Here is a 21,466-nt window from a genome sequence, read left to right as displayed (position 1 = left end):
GAGATTTTTTATATAATAAAACACTTGATAAAAACAACAAACTGCTCAAATCACATCAGTCTACTACATATTATTTAGCTGAAAACTTGTGGTGTGAATTGAAGAGGGACGTCCACAAACGAAGACTGAAGAACATTAAGGAAGTGGAAACGTTCTGCGTGGAGGAGATGGTCTGAGACCCCTCAACAAGTGTTCTCCACCTTTGATAAGCATTACAGAAAACAGCTCAGTGCTCTTATTCTCTCCAGAGAAGGCCAGCGAAGTGTTACTGAAGAAAACATGTTTCTGTTGTTGTTCCAGATCACAGTGTAGAAATTAAAATATGCTGCTGACCCATTTCTTTATGCTGGACATGTCACTCACTGCACGTGTGACTTATATAATACACTGACTGTAACTCATTTTCATGAAGGCTGCCAATGATTCTGGAGCTGAATATAGGCAACATGCTGTTATCTGAAATTTTCACAGCTCTACACAATTACCAATGTTTTTTATTGAGAAATGTGGATTTTTAAATATTTTATCAATTTTTAATATTTTATTTTAATTGTTTTTTATGGAAAGTTAAGCAAAACTAAATGGGACAATATGTATTTGGAAAAACTGAAAAATACTGTCTAGCTGTGTTATATGGTCTCTAATACACATCTACTATATTAGTTACAGTTTATTCACTTTATTCAGTTCCAGTTTTAACACATTTACATTTAGGAGGCGAATGACGATTCACAGAACACAAAAGATATTTTGCAGCGCTGTTTCTGGACCACAGGGTGATTTTTTCCAGTCAGAATGTTCAGAATGTAGTACGACTGGTAAAGAATCACTTTAAAGACCTTCTTTGATGTCAAACACAGAAGAACAGATTCATTTGTGTCACCCTGTAACATCAATTACGTTTATTACAGGGTTTATGAATGAAGAGACCGTCACATAAAAGGAGGCCCTGAGTCGATACAGCATTCAACATGTGTGCTGATAAAGAATTCTGAGCAGGCAGTGCCAATGTAGACATGCTGTTAGATCTTAGGTAGTTACCTGGTACTAACATTAGTCTCTATGGACTCTTAACCAAATCATACATACCACTGATTAAAGATGACCAGACAGTATTGATGGGGATCAGTATCAGATGTCAGAAGGAAAAAGAATGATGTGATCTAACCCTGTAACAAACCTATCCTGAAACAGCCCTCAGTCACACTGTGTGATGTGATGTTAGCTGTGTAGGTCTTCCTGTGGGGTAGTGGAGTGTTGGAGTAGTTAATACTACAGGCTGATTGGAGATTAATGTGAGATTCCCAGGAGAAAATAAACACAGTTTACCCACAATTATATGCATATACATGTACAAACACACACCTGGAATATGGACTCCAGATGGGTCATGGTGATCTTTGCTCTCTCCTTTTGGGCGCTATGGAAAAGCAGGAAAAAAAACTAAATATTAATCTATATGATATTTATACAGCATGAACCACTAAACAGACCAACAGGTTAAAACTACCATGATAAAATACATTAAAGCTGCATGAGTCTAAACTGAAGATATGTGAACCTCTACCAGTTAAATAGTTGATCTACAACATTGGAATGATCTTTAGTCTTGGGATCCCCCTCCCATTCCCACCCACCAACACAAAGCAAGCTGTAGAACCGACGGTGAGCAGTGGAGTTCAGAAAGAGTTTCTTATCATTACTAATCACTGTCTTGACTTCAATTTCTAGAGATGAGGTAGACAGTTTATTAACAGTATCTCCTTTCTATTTGGATATAGAGGATAAATGTATGGCATTATGTTAATGTGGTTTGAGAGGAGATCAAAATACTCAATACAGCCTACATAGAGCACAGTGACTGTGGTCCTTTTCAAAGCTTAAGCTCTATTCAAGTTGGATTAGTTTTAACAGAGGAGGTCTGGTAATGTCATTGTTAGGGATTCAACTAGTAAAATGGGTTTATTTAACTTTACAAATGAGCTCCAACAGGACAGAAATCACTCGACCTTGTGAAAGATACATTCAGATATTTTATTATAATTAGAACATCACAGAAAAGGTGTTGATTACAGTGGTACAGTTTTAAACATGAGGAGAAAAGAACTGGGCCAAGTCAAGCTCCATTTTACCAGTTAGCCTCGTTAATGTTAATAGTTAATGATGGCTTTACCAGGTGCTGTTAAAACGGTTCCTTGATTAATTCAAACAGGACTTTCAATAATAATTAAGGAACAATGTATTTAATCATTTGCACCAGAATTATTAGTTAGCAAACTTGGAAAAACTACTGAAACTGCAGATTCATAGTGGATTAAATTATGGAGCTTGTTGGGAACATGACTATAAGACAATTTATCTCAGGGTGGTAGTGAAGCGTCATTGTCCTCCTCCTCCCGAGAGTCACTCTCGTCCGTCAGGGGAACTCGGGCTTTGCGCTTCGCGCCCTCCACCCTCGCGTCTCTCTCACCGGCGTCCTCTCCGAGGTTCCTGCCGGCTCTCACATTTTCATTCAGAGAGATGTTTCTTCTAGTCATGTTATCTTACAGTCTTTGTAGAGCAGCAGCTCGTAGTCAGAGCATCAAGCCCCCGTGTGTCTTTTGTCTGGGGGGACTGCAAAGTTACAAGCCTATAAACACTTGGCTTTCTGTTCAGACTGATTTGCTCCTCAATAATAATCAAGAGTGTCCTTTTTTGTAATGAACTGTAATGAGGCAAATATCACCTCTACAGCGGCGTTTAAGGTGGAATGGAACGTCTGAATAAGAAGCCAATTTCAGTCTCATCTATTGAGCTTCATTACCTGCACTGGAGTTTGATTAATTGATTAATACTACATACATCTCTGTGAAGGTGGATCATCCAAAGCATTACTTTACCTGGCTAAAGATGTTTTTACTAGATTATGTAAATCAGTGCTTTAAACAGTTTAACTCTTTATAAGCACTACTTTGTTCATACCATTACAGGAGTAATGTTGCTTTACCTACAATTCCATCTTTTAAAAGTGTCGATTTTTTTTTTTTTTGAACCAAGTTTATTTATTAGTTTTTAATTACAAATACATTAATACAATTGTAACAATGGCTGAAGCTTCCAAGAACCCCCACCCCTACCCTTTCCCTTAGAAAATATAACCTAAGAAACAAATATAAATAAATAAATAACAAATATAACAAAAATAACTTATACATTTAAAATAAACAACTAATAAATAAAATACATAAATATGCCTAGTATCTGTGTGCATGGCATTTGTGCCTTACCAATAAAATTTAACAATCCCAGCAGAACATACTTGTTTATACCTATAGTTACATTAATGTTTATCTACAATCACACCAATACTATACACACACGGACAGAGAGACAAAACACCCAAAATAATGAAAATAATAATGACATAATAAACAATGATAAAATGATAGGGGCTAAAACCAGTATATTTTGGTACCTTTCCTATAATCTAACAGTACAGGAGGGAAGATGCCCCTAAGGCACCGTAAAGTTCTCCCAACAATTTGTTTCCAAAATTCCTAGTAACATAACCTGATCATTCTACTGGAGCTTAAAACTTCCAGAACTCAGAGACTCAACATGACTAAGGAAAGATTGCCATATCGATAAAAATCTCTCTGTTGACCCCTTAACTGTATACCTGATTTTTTCCAACTGAATGAAATACACCATGTCCCTTATCCACTGCGCAAACGTTGGGGGGTTACAGTCTTTCCATTTAACCAAAATTTGTCTTCTAGCTACTAATGTGGCACAAGATAAAAGGCTTAATTTGTTATTGTTTAAAATAAGATTTTGTGTTACCACACCAAATAAGGCAAGGGGGGCTGATAATTCTAGTTGCTTATCAATTACAATGGAAAGCATATCAAATATTGATTGCCAGAAATTTAAAAGTTTAGGGCAATCCCAGAGCATGTGAATCAGAGTGGCTTGGTTCTGCTTACAACGGTCACACTTTGTATCAATATTGGGTTTAATATGAGACAACTTAACTTTGGTCCAGTGCAGTCGATGAAAGATTTTAAATTGCATAACTTTATGTCTCATACATATCGAGGATGAATGTATCCCCTTCATCATCCTTGACCAAATGGACTCTGTAATTTCGATAGTTAGATCTTTCTCCCATTGACCCTTAAGGGGATTAAGACTTGTCATGCTTTCTGTCATTAATAAAGAATATATGTCCCCTATCCTACCCTTCTTGGATAAAGTAATGTCCTTAATTGAATCTAGAAGTGTATCTTGGGGCTGTGCGGGGAATTGACTTATATTCGAAGATACAAAGCTACGGACCTGTAAATATCTGAAAAAATTTGTCCTGGAAATATTGAATGTCTGAACAATCTGTTCGAAAGATGCGAATGAATCATTCATGAACATATCTTTAAATGAACGGATCCCATGATTAAACCAAATACTGTATGCAGCATCAATCTGGCATGGCAGAAAAACATGATTCTTTACAATGGGAGCGAGCAATGAGAACTTATTAATCTTAAAAGACTGTCTGAATTGTTTCCAAATTTTTAATGAGTGAATAACCACTGGGTTTGAAGTATATTTTGTCACAGGCTCTGAACATGGCAAACTAGAATACAATAAGGCACACAGTGAAGTGTTCTCACAGGATCCTCTTTCCAGTTTTAGCCAATCAGGTGCAGAAACTGTTTCACTTTGTTCCATCCAATACGAAATCATTTTGATATTTGCTGCCCAATAATAAAGCTGAATATTTGGCAGTCCCATTCCACCCTGCTCACAAGGTCTCTGTAATATAGAGGTACGTATACGTGGGTTCTTTTTATTCCAAATAAAAGAGGAGAGCCTTTTATCTAGGGAGATGAAAAAAGTTTTTGTTAAAAAAACTGGTATGCACTGAAACATATAGAGAAATTTAGGCAATACGCTCATTTTTATTGCATTTATTCTGCCTGCTAAAGACAGGGGTAGTAAATCCCAGCGATCAAGATCTTCCTTAAGAAAGGATAACAGAGGGGGAAAGTTTGCTGAAAAAAGTTCTTTAAATTTGTGAGTGACCCAAACACCAAGGTATTTTATTTTTTCCATACACACTTTAAATGGCAGAGTGTAAACAAATGAGGACTCTCTTGCTGCTAAGTTTATGGGCATCAGCTCACTTTTTTGTGTGTTTACTCTATATCCTGAGATTTTGCCAAAGTCAGATAGGATATTAAGCACTACAGGAAGAGATGTGGAAGCGTCAGACAAATAAAGTATCATGTCATCTGCATATAAAGAGACTTTGTGTTCCCCTTCTGCCCTCGCAATACCCTTAATATCTTTATTAGTACGTAAAGCTATGGCTAACGGTTCAATTACAATCGCAAACAGAAGGGGGGACAATGGTGACCCCTGCCTCGTCCCTCGCGATAGTGCAAAATAGGGTGATATATTGTTATTAGTCTGGACTGCTGCCATTGGCGATTTGTAAAGGATCTTTATCCATGATATAATATTTGGCCCGAATCCAAATGCTTCAAGAGTGTAAAATAAATAATCCCACTCCACCCGATCAAAAGCCTTCTCTGCATCTAGAGATATGACCACTTCTGGTTTGTCAAGTGGAGAGGGATTATAAATTATATTATACAATCGCCTAATGTTGAAGGTGGAATATCGATTTTTTATGAAACCTGTCTGATCTGGTGAAATTATTATCGGGAGAACAGTTTCAAGGCGACGGGCAATCATTTTTGCAAATATTTTATTATCTACATTAAGAAGGGAAATAGGACGATAAGAGCCACACTCCTGTTTGTCTTTGCCTTTTTTGTGAATAAGTGATATAGTAGCTTGTCGCATTGTTTCAGGCATTAAACCAACGGATAGAGAGTCATTATACACAGCAGTTAAGAGAGGGGCCAGCTGATTAGAGAATTTCTTAAAGAATTCTGCTGAGTACCCATCTGGGCCAGGGGATTTACCCCCTTGCATACTTCTAATGGCGTCTTCGATTTCTCTTATTGTAAACGGAGATTCCAGCTCTGCCTTTGTTGAAAGATCTATGCGAGGAACTTCTATACCTTGAAAAAATGAATTAATTAGGTGTTCATCCTTTAATGACTCAGATGTGTATAGGTTACAGTAATACCTCATAAAACGAGAATTTATTGCAGAGTGATCTATACAGACTGACCCAGACTCGTCCTTAATCTCTGAGATAATATGACTTGCTGCTTTCCTACGAAGCTGATGTGCCAGAAGCTTCCCCGTTTTATCACCATGCTCATAGTATGTATGGCAGGATCTAACCAACTGATACTCTGCTTTTTGTGTAGTTAATAAATTTAATTCTTTTTGAAGTATTAAGCGCTGTTTAATGCCATCCTCAGAAGAGGATGTTGCTAGTTGTAAATCAAGGTCCCCAATTTGTTTAATCAATTCATTAATACGCTTATTCCTCACTTTTCGTGACTGTGCACTGTAGGAAATAATCTGACCTCTTAAATATGCTTTAAGTGCTTCCCAAACCGTCAATGATGACATATTGGGTGTTTGGTTTATTTCTAGAAAAAAATCAATCTGTGATGTAATAAAATCTAAAAAAAATTTATCTGAAAGTAGGAGTGGGTTAAGCCGCCATGGTCTATAAACAGGTATCATAACTGGTAAATTAATTTTCAATCTAAGAGGAGCATGATCAGATATTACAATCGAATGATAATCACATTCCTGAACTGAAGGAAGCAAACTCTTATCCATTAAAATGTGATCAATACGTGAAAATGTTTTATGAACAGCCGAATAAAAGGAGTACTTGCGAGCACTGGGATTAAGGACACGCCAAACATCAACAATACCATAGGTGTCAAGAAGTAGTTTAATTGTAAGGGCAGCTTTAGAAGTGTGTACGTTTTTATCAGAACTACGGTCTAATCTGGGTGACAGCACACAATTCATGTCTCCACCCATAATCAAATGGTGTTCATTCAAATCAGGTAATCGAGTAAACAGATTCGTGAAAAATGCAGCATCATCCCAGTTAGGGGCATAAACACTGACTAAAACAACTGGCATGTCATATATTTTGCCTGTAACAATGACATATCGGCCCTTAGAATCTCCGTCAATCTGGGAAGCAGTAAAAGGCAGATGTTTACTAATTAAAATTGCCACACCTCTTGATTTAAACTGAAATTTTGAATGATAGACTTCACCCACCCATCTAGTATGTAAACGCATATGATTGGACATATTTAAATGTGTTTCCTGGAGGAACGCAATGTCCACCTTTAACTGATGTAGATGTGCTAAAACCCTCTTACGTTTCACAGGATGATTCATCCCTTTAATATTCCAGCTTACAAATGAAATTGGGCATACCGTCTTCCCTCCTACTTTTACATTCTGTGCCATGATTCGAAATAATACACGTCACTTCTTAACCCCCTTATCGTTGTAGAAATAATAATAAAAAAAAACCAGTACATAAAATATAATATAAAATATAGAAAAAAATACGTATAACCACTGAAACCCTCGTAAGCCCATCATTCCCACTTCCTTCTTACCCATCCTAACAGGGTCGAACCCTCCCCCCACTATATGGTATCCACACAGTGTGCTTGTACTAGGGAAACTATTAAGCCAGAAGCTAAACTCTCCAAAACATATGAACTCTTTAGACGTATATCTCAAGTCAAAGATGGGGTTACTTCGTCTCTTGAAATATTAACAAACTTTTTCCAAACTATTACAGTTTATAACTTAACTCTGAAGGATTACTACTTTTGCAAATGTTTCAAACCAACAACAAGCCATGCCCAACGCCAAAATATACATTACACATATCACACACACCTCCTAATTTTTAACAATCATATTATTACAAATACCGCTCTCATCCCAAACTTACCCCAGCTCGAAAGGTCAAGCACTCAAAATAGGCTGGTTAGGAACCATGTCCCGTTAATTAAAGTAGACACATTCAGGCTCTGCATCCCCTTTACATAAGAGGAAACTCCGAACGTGCGGCGGTTGTTTATTTTATAATATCTTGTGCGATGTACTTCTGGGCATCAACTGGCGATGTGAAATTCTTCTCCACTCCTTTGTAAGTGATGCGAAGCCTAGCCGGATGAAGTATGCCAAAACGAAGTCCCTCGATGCCACGCAACTGCTGTCTGATGTCATTGAAGGCTGCTCGCGCCCGGGCGACTTTCGCTGTATAATCCGGATACACTGAGATGGTCAAGTCGTTCACAGCCACACGTTTCCTTTCTCTGGCAAGCCGCAAGATGTTAGAGCAATCATGAAAATAGTGAAGACGGGCCACTATGGCTCTAGGGGTTGCTCCTTGCTTCGGGGGTGGCTGTAAGGTGCGGTGTGCTCTATCCAGTAGAGGGGCCTTTTCTAGCTGAAAGGCATCCTTCAAGAGTGCGGAGACTGCCGACACGCTGCAGCTGCCTACGCCCTCTGGTACCCCTATTATCCGAATGTTATTACGTCTGGACCTTCCTTCCAGATCCTCACATTTGTCCTCTAAGGCCGCCACCTGGTTTGAAAGTTGTTGTACAGTGCGCTGTAATGCCACAACGTCATCTGAACATCCAGAAAGCCCCCTTTCCATCTGCTCCATGGTGTTTTCCATCGCTTCGACATCCTTCCTTATATCAGTCTTAAAGTTAGAAATTTCCGTTTTGGCATCTTGCATCTCCTGTTTAATAGCAGAAATTTCGCTTTCAAACACCACTCGGATCTCATCCTTGAAAATGCTCGCAAAATCCGCTCGCAACGCTGCCACTAACTCGTCTTTGAAGGCCATGATTTGAGAAGGGCTTACCGCCGTCACAGGTGTTTGAGCGGGGTTATCGGACTCACCCGAGACCCTTGGGGGTGACGGCGCGTTAGCTTTAGCAGGCCCAGTCGAAGAAGTGGCCACAGCACGCCCTTTAGTGGTCCTGCTGGCCATGATTTGCCTTCCCTTTCGTAAAGTATGCAAGTTGGATATAAAGTGAAGAGACTTGTAATCTGTATTACGCCTAAATATCACTTAAATGACAAAGTTCTGGAGAGCTCCGCAACATGCGACCTACACCATCGCTCGCTCACTAGCGCCCCCCACAAAGTGTCGATTTTTTTAACCAAAAAAAATTTTTTTGTAGATTTTTAGTAGCCAAATGTGTTTTTCCACCAAAGTGCAAGAACCTTTTCTTAAGCAGACATATAGGGGAGGAGTCTTGTGGTGTAGGGGTGGAATCTTCTGGTTTAGGGGAGGGTCTTATAGAATGACTGACAGGCGGTCAGTGTAAACACAGACAAGTCGTTTGTTCAATACAGCAGTTTTCCAAACAGGGTTTCTCAAGCACATAATAAACGTGTGTTGATTTCATTACTAATGTTTTTTCTTTTCATGCTCTTCATGTTTCACGTTATTTGTACTAATATTGAAACAAATAAATTAAGAAATGCACATATAATGCATTCATTAACTGTTTTAAATTGAACACCGTTCTTCCAGAAGATATTCCCTCAGTTGGAGGTGGAGAGCTCTGTCTAACACGCTGCTCCAAAATCTCCCATAGCTGTTCAACTGGGTTGAGACTTGGTGTCTGTAAAGACCAGGGGCGTCGCCTGGGGTGGGCTTCCGGGGCTTCAGCCCCGAATGATTATCCAGTAGCCCCGAACCTTTTCGCTCAGCTGTACTATTAATGAGGAGGCCAATGCTGCTGTGAGAATAGGAAATCTCTTAACGCCAATCATAGTGCCGCTTCAAGGATAAAGTTCCGCCTTTCAGGAGAAACAGCCAATCAGCTTGCTGGTTTTGCGGGCGCGGAGGAGAGCCCACCCCCACGCACATGTGCTCTAGCCATGTTTGGCAGCAGGTTGCAGGAAGCTGACGGTGAAAGAAAATGGATATACGGCGTTTTTTCAAGGAGAAAGGTAACGGTAGTTAACTATGTAAACTGTGATGACATTGTTTGTGGATCTGATAGCTGGTTAAAAACACACGTCTCCGAATCAAAACACACAGATCAAACCCACTGTGTGCTTAATGAAATGCAGCTTGTCACTAGTCAGCTTCGGAATTAGTTAGATCCTTTAGTAAAAGCTCACTATCTTTAGGTCACCAACAGTCATTCTGCAGAATTTGTGCACCCTTTGTTAAATTTTAAATCTGTTGAATAAAAAAAATAACTCCATATTATAGTGTTAAACATTATATATCAGGGTACGTACTGTAAAAAAAAAACAAAAAAAAACATATATATATATATATATATATATATATATATATATATATATATATATATATATATATATATATATATATATATAATTAATTGGGCAGAGCCCCGGATCTTTAGATACCTAGGCAACGCCCCTGGTAAAGACCACAGTATCTCCTGTATCTGGGAGCATCTGCACACGGATTGTTTCTCCACTTATTTATTTATTTATTTATTTATTTATTCTTTAAATTTCTCATTTGTTCAAACCAAATTCAGCTCAAATAAAACAATAACACAGTAAATCTACTCTACGTTACTAGAACTAATAATAACTTCAGTGGTACATGATTTGATGTCCAGTAGCTTATAAATAGAAAAATTCATCTGTGGTAAAATCATAACTCTGGAACCTCTATTTGAGAATTCATGTGTAAAAAGTAGGAAAATGATGGTTAATCCATGATAAAGAGGATTAACAGACATAAAGCTCAGCTCTTCTCTTAAATAGGGAATCTACCAGTAGCTCTTATTATAGTGATCTGAGATGGATTGGCTATGCCTCGATCCAGACAGTAGGGGGCGATCACGGGCTTTTCCTCATTCTAGATAAAGCCATCTATGGGGAAACTGCACTGGTGTTTACAGGTGGTCTTTTACTCCCTCTATTCAGGGGGGTAACAAATATCCATGATACTGTACTCACCTCAGTTCAGGTGAAGACTCTCCCTGTTTGAAGGTTATGGGTTTACCCATTGACTGATCACTCTTCATAGACACACAGCTGGGCTCAGGAGAGTCTGGTCTCTCACTCTGAAAGTGACTAAAACACATTCAACCATCTGTTAAGAGCCGTAGTCTTTACTGCGTCTCCCACCATCACACAGTGACTTCATCTCTTATTACACTCAGTCATTTCTCTAAACACTCTTTGGAGAAGGTGAAGTGGAAGCTGCTACTTTTTCCTTCTACATTTGGCCGACACACGTCAGAGTGACACACATGTATTACACACTTTCTGTGAATGGACTTCATTTTATGGCTTGAAAGTCTTTAAAACTTCACTTTCTTCTTTGGTGTTTTTGACACAGTATTAATCAAAGTCAGTGCTGAACCTTCAGAAAAGGTTATTTTCCCACATCAGGCTGTCAGATTAGATACTATATAAGCTGTTTTACCCAGAAATCAGTGGGCAACCAAACCGAGAGACCATAGTCTTCATTAAGCTGACAATATTGCAGTAAAAATACATAAAATGAGTTGAAAAATAATTTTTATCAAAATGTTTCATTAAACTGTTTTCAGTAATTTTCATTTAAATGAACTGATGGATATAAATGGGTAACATGTTTGTGATTTTAGCCTAAAATAAGCAGCACTCAGGAATTACTAGCTTGACAGGGTTCACATGCTGCATGCTAACTACTAATTACCATATAGTTTGCATAAATTAAAAAGACATTTTTATTCTAGTAATAATGTTGGTAACAGTGTTGAACAGTCGAGCTTTACTGCAGTCAGATCAGTGTTTTGTGTGTAAATTGAGAAAACAGAATAAAAACACTGACTTGTTTGATGGTTTTACTGCAGAAAACAAGAAGATGATGCAAATTCCTGTTTATATCATAATTAATGAAATGTCCCATTTTTTAACGTGGGGAACAGGTTTGGGTAACAGGGGTGCACATAAAATGTGGGACACAGGTTTAAGTGACTTTTTGTTAAATTTCTTTGTTAACAAAGAAAAATAATTATTTTAATATTAAGTTGCTTGGAATTTGAGCAAATAACAGAGATGTGTGAGAAGTTAAAGGACAAACCAACATAAAGGGTCTCTGAAGGACGTTGGACCTCCAAGAGTGACAGGAACAGCTTTATTGTGACTTGGTGTGGATTCTACAAGTCTCTGGAACTGTACTGGAGGGACGGAACACCGTTCTTCCAGAAGATATTCCCTCAGTTGGAGGTGGAGAGCGCTGTCTAACACGCTGCTCCAAAATCTCCCATAGCTGTTCAACTGGGTTGAGATTTGGTGTCTGTAAAGGCCGCAGCACAGCCCAGACACCTAAAGGCAGATGTCACTGTAGTCCCTGTTTCTATGGAAACACTGGCCAGATGAACAGCCTTTGTGACTGAAGCTCTGTGTCCAGTAATGAACCCACTTTCACAGTCATTTACATCCAAAGCTGAGGTCAGATGGGTCAGCTCAGCATTTTTATACATGCCCCAGAGCACAGTGGGATATTATTTACTTAATTCTATCATCCAGCACACCTGTCTGGAAGCATCTGCACACGGATTGTTTCTCCACTCGTTTATTTATTTATTTTTCTTTAAATTTCTCACTTGTTCAAACCAAATTCAGCTCAGGATAAACAATGATAGAGTAAATCTACTCTACGTTACTAGAACTAATAATAACTATAGTGGTACATGATTTGTTGTCCAGTAGCTTATAAATAGAAAAATTCATCTGTGGTAAAATCATAACTCTGGAACCATTTGAGAATTCATGTGTAAAAAGTAGGAAAATGATGGTTAATCCATGATAAAGAGGATTAACAGACATAAAGCTCAGCTCTTCTCTTAAACAGGGAATCTACCAGTAGCTCTTATTATAGTGATCTGAGATGGATTGGCTATGCCTCGATCCAGACAGTAGGGGGCGATCACGGGCTTTTCCTCATTCTAGATAAAGCCATCTATGGGGAAACTGCACTGGTGTTTACAGGTGGTCTTTTACTCCCTCTGTTCAGGGGGGTAACAAATATCCATGATACTGTACTCACCTCAGTTCAGGTGAAGACTCTCCCTGTTTGAAGGCTATGTCTTTACCCATTGACTCATCACTCTTCATAGACACACAGCTGGGCTCAGGAGAGTCTGGTCTCTCACTCTGAAAGTGACTAAAACACATTCAACCATCTGTTAAGAGCCGTAGTCTTTACTGCGTCTCCCACCATCACACAGTGACTTCATCTCTTATTACACTCAGTCATTTCTCTAAACACTCTTTGGAGAAGGTGAAGTGGAAGCTGCTACTTTTTCCTTCTACATTTGGCCGACACACGTCAGAGTGACACACATGTATTACACACTTTCTGTGAATGGACTTCATTTTATGGCTTGAAAGTCTTTAAAACTTCACTGTTAAGAGCCGTAGTCTTTACTGCGTCTTATATCCACGTTTCCATCAAAGTTTTATTAAAATTTAAGGTGAAATGTGAAAATTCAAAGAAGTTGGCAAATCAGAATCCAACTTTAGCCTAGTCTAAATCACTGTGCGAGAAAATGGTACCCGGACTAAAACCATGGGTAGGATGTATTTACAGACAGTCACCCGAAAAAAAGAAAAAAAAACCCCACCAGAATTAGAAGAATGACGCTGAAGTTGGCATTTTATTCGCTAGCTTCCTGTTTAAATTTCCCAGTTTGAATTTTCCCCACAGGGACCACAAAAGTTTGTTGAGGAACATTCTTAAACTGTGGGATCTCGACCCATCCTTGCTCTTAAACAACTGAGCATTTCCAGAATGCTCCCAATCATGACAGCATCCCCTGTTACCTGTGGAAAGCTCAAACAGGTGTTTTTGATCATTCCACAAACTTCCCAGTGTTCCACTGCCATTCCCCCACTTTTTTGCAATGTGTTGTGTAACCCAGTTAAAATAGATGCATGATTTTAGAAGTGTATTTTTGATGAAATTCCACCATATCCTGATACATGGCTGCTTATTTACTTTTCTTATGAGTTTCGATACTCTGGAGTTTAAAAGGTGTACTGTGTGTTTAAGAGGTAGCTATACTAACGCCATCTCGCGCAGTTTCGCGAGCTGAGAGGAGGGAGCTGTAGGCCAGCGTGCATACTGGGTTACGAGTGTGTCAGCTCACAGCCTGCATGTATGAGGAGAGATTCGCTGTGCACATTGTCTATAAATTGTTTGGGGTTTTTTTGGATCCAGGATCCAGATTGGAGAATCCAGTAAATAACCACTACCAGCATCACTGTTGCCTCAGTCTCTTCTTTCCCCCTCCCTTGCCTCACTACCAACCACGGACAACAGAACACAACGCAGAGAACATGTTCATGGTCGTGTGTCATCCAAGTGAACTGAATAGACTGGCCAGTCACGTCCGTTACAGTTGCAAGTACCAAATCTTTACTTAGCACATATTTACAATCCCAATTTAAAAACCAGACCCTATAAAATGAAAAACTGGCTTTGTAGTACAGATTAGTGGTGCAGGAAACATGGAGCAGTTTGATTAAGCAGTAAGCAATAAGAAGTTATGCTCAAAGGTAAAATGACAGCAGCCACTTTTATCAGTGACCAATTTCTGACCACTGAGATCCTCTGTTCTCTCGATTCTCTATTCACTTTTCTGAGATTCACATCCAGGTGCAGGGGAGTCTCATACAGTCAGTGTAACAACATTCATGCTTCATGTAAAGTTTCACCTTGTAAGTTCTTCAGTCTTGTGTTCCCCCGAGCCACTTATTTTAGAGGTCAACCTTCCACCTAAAAATGAAAAATTTAAACATTTCCTTTTAATTATGTTACTTGAATCTTCAGCAGGAGCTACAGAAATGCTAAACATACGAGAAAAGACTGTTTGGTTAATGTTTACATAAAGAAATAGTGCAGAAGAAATACAGGTGTTACTGATAATAATGCTTTCATAACAACCTATGAAGGTAAAATTTAAAAGGAAAACTTCCTAAAAACATGAACCGCTTGTTGATGATATGAAAGTGAATTACTCCACATGCTGTAGTGCAATCTTTAAAAACAGTACGTACTACCAACTGTGATGTGTGTTTCTCAGCGTTAAGTGGCTCCTGAGTTATAAAACCCAAAAAATGTCTGCTAAATGCATTTAAAGGTTCAAGGGGTTAACAAACTGCAGTTTTCATGCTTAAGTCATTATATAAGACTTCCTAGCTTATCTGTTAATTAACAAAATAGCTTAGAATCCCTGAAAGTCTGTGTCTTTTGTTACAGATTAATTGGGTCTATATTTAAAAATAAATACTTAATTAAAAGTCAAATTTATGAGAAGATACTCAATTACTAATGTATGTGTAGTGACAGTCTACTGCTCATTAACTGCCTGAACCTCTAGCGACAGTTAACATCACATCACAGCTGAACATTTCCATCATTACAGTCATCAGCAACTACAGCAGTTTCTCCGTTTTTAACTGTCTTTACTGATTTATATTCCTCTGGTGACCACACTGATTACTTCACACAGTGATGAACTGACCAAACGAAAGTCTCTGATGATGTTTTATCTGTAAGATGAGGAGTTAATGTATTTTTCTAGGCGCATTTTTAAGTTTAATAAATAGCGGCCAGTTTATTCTAAAAGAACAAAGCAAGAAGAAAATAGTGCCCACAGTGTTTAGCTAAGATTAGCTAGCTAGTCTCCTGCCTCCTCAGGCTGAAGCTAAGCTGTGAAAAGCTGAGATCTCAGGAGGTTCTGTGTTCTGTAGTGTCTTTCAGTGGGAGCTGCTCCGTTTTGCTGTTTTTTAACTGGATTTCGGAGGCTTTTAAATTTAATTGCACTTTCTTCTGATAAGCTCATTTATTTTTAGCCTGTAACTATGAAGTAAATGAAAAATAAGTAAAAGTATTTGATTTACTCCAAAAGGTACTGTCACGGGGAAAAATCTACTCACGCACAGTAACGAAAATGTTTTATTTATTTTCAGCTTCTGCTAATGCTGAAACTCATATCACTGATGATAAAGTATGATATATTCTGCAGCTCTAGTCTGTTGACCCCTGTTTTCTGTTCCAGCTATAACCTACTGTGCTTAACACTGATCACTATTTTAAATATTTTTTAAATTATGATGCTATTAAGCTTCATCAAATATCTGATGTTGTCATTTACTTACCACCTAAATGTTGATGATCCCGTCTTCTTTCAAGATCTTCCATCTCATTGTCTGTGTTGGTGTACCCTCTACCTGCATTGGCTGCTGCCTGTTTTTCAAACTTGGCTATAAGTCGTCTCACTATGTTGTCTGATTCACTCTTTCCTGCACCCACAACTTTGAGGTCCTGCTGCCCTGAAAAAGCAAAATGAAGATATTCAAACTCAAATTTTCTCTGATCAGATGATACAGAATTGAGCTTTCTGGGCACAAACACTCAAGATGTGTGTGGTGTAAAAAGAAAGTGGTCATACAGAAAAGAACCTAATCCCCACTATTAAGTGTGGTGGGGTATATGTGATGTTTATGGGCTGTTTAACCTCTTAAGGCCCAATACAATTTGTTAGATACATGGCATTTCAAGGCTTTAAAGGGAATTCTAAAAGCCAAAAGTGGATTGTGGTTGGATCTTCCAGAACCCGTCTAAATCCACACCAATGGTTCAATTACCACAGAATCAAGCTTTTATCATGCCCATCCCAGGCACCTGACCTAAACTGCACTGAAAACCTGGGGGGTGTTCTGAAGAGGAGAATTGCAAAGAGAGGATCTGGAGAGATTCTGTGTTGAGCAGTGCTCTCAGATTCCTCACACTGTGTTCTCTGATGTCAAAAAGCATTATAGGTGAGAACTCACTGCTGTTATATTGGCAAAGGGAGGTTGAACAGATAAGGGTAGACAGTTACTGACACCTGTTGTTTTGGAAAAGATAAATAATTTTGTCGTAGACAAAATTTACTTTAATTAAAGTCCTAAACAGGTCAGTGTGCATTCTTACTTTAATTGAAGGTTAGATGTCTTTCATATTTTGAGCATGAGCTAATTAATCACAAAGACATCATTTGTGAAAAGGGGCTGGATATTACAGCAAGACAATTATCCACAACATACATCAAAATCAACCTTGAATTACTTCAAGAAATAAAAGGTAAACGTTTTGAAATGACATTCACCGTTCCCAGATTTAAATATTTACATTTTCTGTGATTAGACCTTAAATGTGGTTTACATACAAAGTCTATAGATTATTTCTGAACTAGAAGTGTTCTGTGAAGAAAAATGGAAAATATCTTAAAACACGAAAAGCAGAAAGACTGTTAGCTGGCTAAAAGAATTAACTGGAGGCTGCGATTTCAGACAAAGAGGGTCTTACTATCTATCAGAGGTGGTCATGTCCCAAGTCAGGACAATTGAGTCTCAATTCAAGTCTCAAGTTGTGTCCCAGCTCAATACATCAAGTGCTTAGTCCTTTGAGTTCTAAACAGGTCAGTGTGCGTTCTTCAATAAATGTACTGAAATTTCAACACTGAACCACTGAAAACCAGAACTGGAGGTAGTTCAGCCCATTTAATGACAGCATGTTAGTGTTTATTATGATTTTTGTTTTCCTTCCAAAACTTTTATTAAACGTCCAGAACATGGAAAACAGACATTAATGCTGAACACAGAGAGCAGCGCAACCACACAGAAAAAGAATCGTCAAACTTTTTAATTCAGTGATAAAAACTTCATAGCTGGTGATGGTGGTTTTTGATTTGTGGGGGCTCTGGGAGCGAGGTGGGGTGGGGGGGGGGTCTGCATTCATGAGGGGAGCTTGATATTAGAGGTGCCAGTAACCAACTGCTACACCATTTAAGAGGGAATTAAAAATTAAAATAAGAGGCTAATGAATGAAAAGCCAACTCCATCTTCACTTGTGTTCTAAAATAAAATAAGCCAAGTAGGTGCAGAGTAACAGATACAGTGCTGTGAAAAAGTATTTGCCCCTCACCTGATTTCTTCTTGTTTTTGCTAATTTGTCACAGTTAAATGTTTCAGAACATTCAACAAATTTTAATATAAAGGTAACGACAAAGTAAGCAAACACAAAATGCAGCTTTTAAATGATCATTCCATTTATTGAAGATGGGGATTCATTGAAAATCTGTATCACCCATGTGAAAAAGTAATTGCACCCTAAACCTAATAGCTGGTCGTGCCACACTTGGCAGTAACAACTTCAATCAAACAACTGTGACAACTTGCAATGAGTCTTTTACATCACTGTGGAGGAATTTTGGCTGCTTTTTGTAGAATTGTTCTAATTTGACTACATTGGAGAGTTTTTGAGTATAAAATGACCATTTAAGTTTTTAGATCAGGTCAGGACTTTGACTTGGCTACTTCAAAACCTTGATTTTGTTTCTTTTGAGCCATTTAGAGCTTGTATTTGTATTTGAATCCCTTTAGAACGGAACATCATGTGCTGCTTTTTGAGATTTTCTAGCCCGCTTCACATTGCCAGACAGATTCTATTTAAGTGATGTTTAGATTCAACACGTTTGGCAATAATCGTCTGAGGGTGTGGCTAGTGAAACTGGACCCAATACTCAGGTGAATTTGGTTAACTAATTGATTTATTAGCTATGGGACCAATTATTTTTTAGGCCAGGTAGGGCTAAACAGCAATTTCATTCAATGAAAGATGATAACTCAAGATTGATGAACTAGAAGTTAATGATGATCAGGAACAGTATTATAAATGAACTACATTACAAATAAAAACCCATAAAAACGAAAGAATAAATAGTTGTCCTTTTTCCAGAATAAAATTAAGTTTGTCATTACTACTGAAGGAGAAAGTCTGACAGCTGAGACTGATCGCAGCATGTTCTGCAAGTGCAATAATTACACACCTTTCTGTTTCATATCTGAGGCACACAGTTTTACTGCCTATTAGCGTAGCTCACATTAGCTAAATTAACTATCTAGCTAACATCCACTCAAAACAGAACATCAGCAGCAGCTTTAGGTTTAATAAATCACTAACATCTGCTTATAATTCTGAAACAACACAGTAAAACAGACATTGTACAAGAAGACTGCACCTACTTAGCTCAGATTAGTTAGCAAGTCCGCTAACTGTGTGCCTACATTAATGCTGCAGTCTGAATAAAACCCTGAATCTAAATTAAAAGGCTCATATAAGTGGCCCGGGGGTCTGTCACCAGTCTGATTCACTCATCATACATCAGCAGATACAGTGAGGTACAATTAAAATATGAACAGACTCATCATTAGTACCTAATTCATTAATAATGATTTACCATTCTTTCATTTTATATTATTCCTATATTAATTCACATTCAGATATTTCCGTGAGCCCTCTCTTCAACCGACCATGCCCTCATGAGGACATTAAAGGAGAACTACTAGCAATATTCAGAGGAACGAGGATTGATTCGTTACTTGTTAACTATGAAACAGTTTTGTAAGATGTTACTGCAACAGTCTCCCAATGCAGGCACCCTGGCACAGCACGCAACATGGGTTTGTTTAGTGTTAGTGAAAACCTGGCAGGCAGTGACAGTGCTCTGGAGGTTTTCCAGCCTTCTGAATTGTGCTCCTATTTTCTTTCTTTTTTTTATAAGAGTGCAGAGGGGAGCTAGACTGAAGATGGTCACCCTGTCTGCAGAACATGCAGAATGAAAATTGCTGTGAAAGCTGCAAAACTTCAAACCTTCCTCTTCGTGACCTGTGCCCACCACTTCATAGAGAATACAAGTTAACTTTTAATGTGGGTTCTCCGGAATGGGGGAAAATGTCAGGGTATGTCGGTTTAACTTGCCAGTAGTGGTGTAGTGGAAAATTGTCCTACTGTAGCGCATATTTACATGAATCTCTCTACATAAACGTCTAGATAATAACATGCACATGCTCGGTAGGACAACTGGATGGGTAGGAGGAATTGTTAAACACCAGCACCTTTTGTGTGTCTCAGAGCTAACTGAATGACCATTAAGAATAATTCCATGTACGTTTGTGTTGTGTTGAAACAGAACACTGTTTAGACCAGTTTATGTTAAACTCTTATGAAGTATTGAGTCAAATAGCCTACCTTGTTGTTGGGTGAACTGAACGTTGGAAAAAATAAATAAATAAATAAAACTGCTATTTGATTTGCCCTCATTATCATTATCGCTGGTCTTTGTACTGGTCTATGTACTGTTGTTTGTTCTATTCTGCTTGTTCTGTTTGTATGTTTGATTCTGGTTTCTGTTATGTCTGCCCCCCGATCAATCCATGTTGGCTCTATGACCCTGGACCATTTATACTATGACCCTGGATTTGCCCATAATAAACGTCGTTTATCTTACTGTACTGACCAGTCTTGGCAAACTAAGCGGCCGCAGACGCAAAGTCCAGTTTCATTATGACTTTTTTGCTGATTGTCATTATAAGAGCATGAAGAAAGTCTTAGTCTAGATAATAACACTATATACATAAATTAATGACCTCAAAAGCAGGATGATAACAATAATAATGATAAGAAGAAGAGCTGAATCTGTAGAGGGCTCATCCTGTGTGCTCTTAACTTTGATTTAGCTTCATTAATGAAATGACCCATGTAACATCTGCCTCCTTTAGAGGACCCTGTGCTGTGTGAAGCTCAGTGATCTGCTGAGCTGCTCAGTGAAGGAAGAATCTTTCTGTTTCTTCTCTGTCTGGTCTTTGTGTTCACTGATGGTGAAGTTCAGAGATTTAGAGAATATCACTGAAGTCGTATTAAACCAGCTTCTCTCTCCTGGACTGACCGCATTTCAGAGCCTCGCTGTTTGTGGAAGTTTCAGTTCTACTTACCGTGTTTCTTAGCGCTGGACATGTTGGTCGATTATGAAATGGTCATCTGCCGGATTAATTCATCTGCTGTTTCTGCACTCCTGCCTCTTCCTCTGGAACAAATAACTCTCTTCAGAAAAAGAGAAAAAAACACACCAAAGCAGAAGATTCACAAACTGATGAGCGTCAGAAGGTCGGGTAGGTGAGCGTATCTACAGTCTGTTCATGCGCAGAAATGAAACGCTAAAGCGAGTCAAACCAGTTCCTGCAGATTCTTTCAAACTGTGAGTGTTGATGGGATGAAAGCTAAAGTCAACTTAACTCCTCCTGCACAGAGCCAAGACGTCATGCACACTACTGACCACTGACACTGGGCAAACATCATATGAATGCTCAGAGGTGTGATGGTCTGCTCTCTGTATACTTTTTGCCATATAGTGTATATTCACTCATTCTAAATGAAACTCACACTCTACACTTTCGGCTTAGCTGATTTTAGAAAGGACCCTGTCAGCAGGTGCCGGCTCTCCTTTAGCTTTCTCTCTCACTCTCTGCGCTCCTCGCCCTTCTGAATCCTGATTTTGCTTTTGGTTTCATTTTGCTTTCAGAACTGGCCGCTCCACTGACTGCCCTCTTTACCTGTGTAATTCAAGGACCAGACCTGTTTTGAGGTGGCAGTGGGGGAGGGGCACGGAGGGCAAGAAACAGG

General features: G+C 38.6%; 1 protein-coding gene across 1 annotated transcript in view; it reads right to left on the bottom strand.

Moving 5' to 3' along the window:
* LOC108415618 (protein NLRC5-like) overlaps positions 1 to 20,982 on the bottom strand; it is an 802,877-nt gene extending 781,895 nt beyond the window's left edge. Inside the window, 5 exon segments of the mRNA XM_037540830.1 lie at positions 10,921 to 11,037; positions 13,004 to 13,120; positions 14,674 to 14,734; positions 16,120 to 16,293; positions 20,779 to 20,982. Of these exon segments, the coding sequence (XP_037396727.1) occupies positions 10,921 to 11,037; positions 13,004 to 13,120; positions 14,674 to 14,734; positions 16,120 to 16,293; positions 20,779 to 20,800 (491 nt within the window). The 5' untranslated portion in view covers positions 20,801 to 20,982.
* Positions 20,983 to 21,466: the final 484 nt, after the last annotated feature.

The sequence above is a fragment of the Pygocentrus nattereri genome, chromosome 9 (assembly GCF_015220715.1).
Source record: "Pygocentrus nattereri isolate fPygNat1 chromosome 9, fPygNat1.pri, whole genome shotgun sequence".
In the NCBI taxonomy this organism is placed as follows: domain Eukaryota; kingdom Metazoa; phylum Chordata; class Actinopteri; order Characiformes; family Serrasalmidae; genus Pygocentrus; species Pygocentrus nattereri.
Note: the sequence above shows the minus strand (reverse complement) of the source record. Positions and strands in the feature narration are given on the sequence as shown.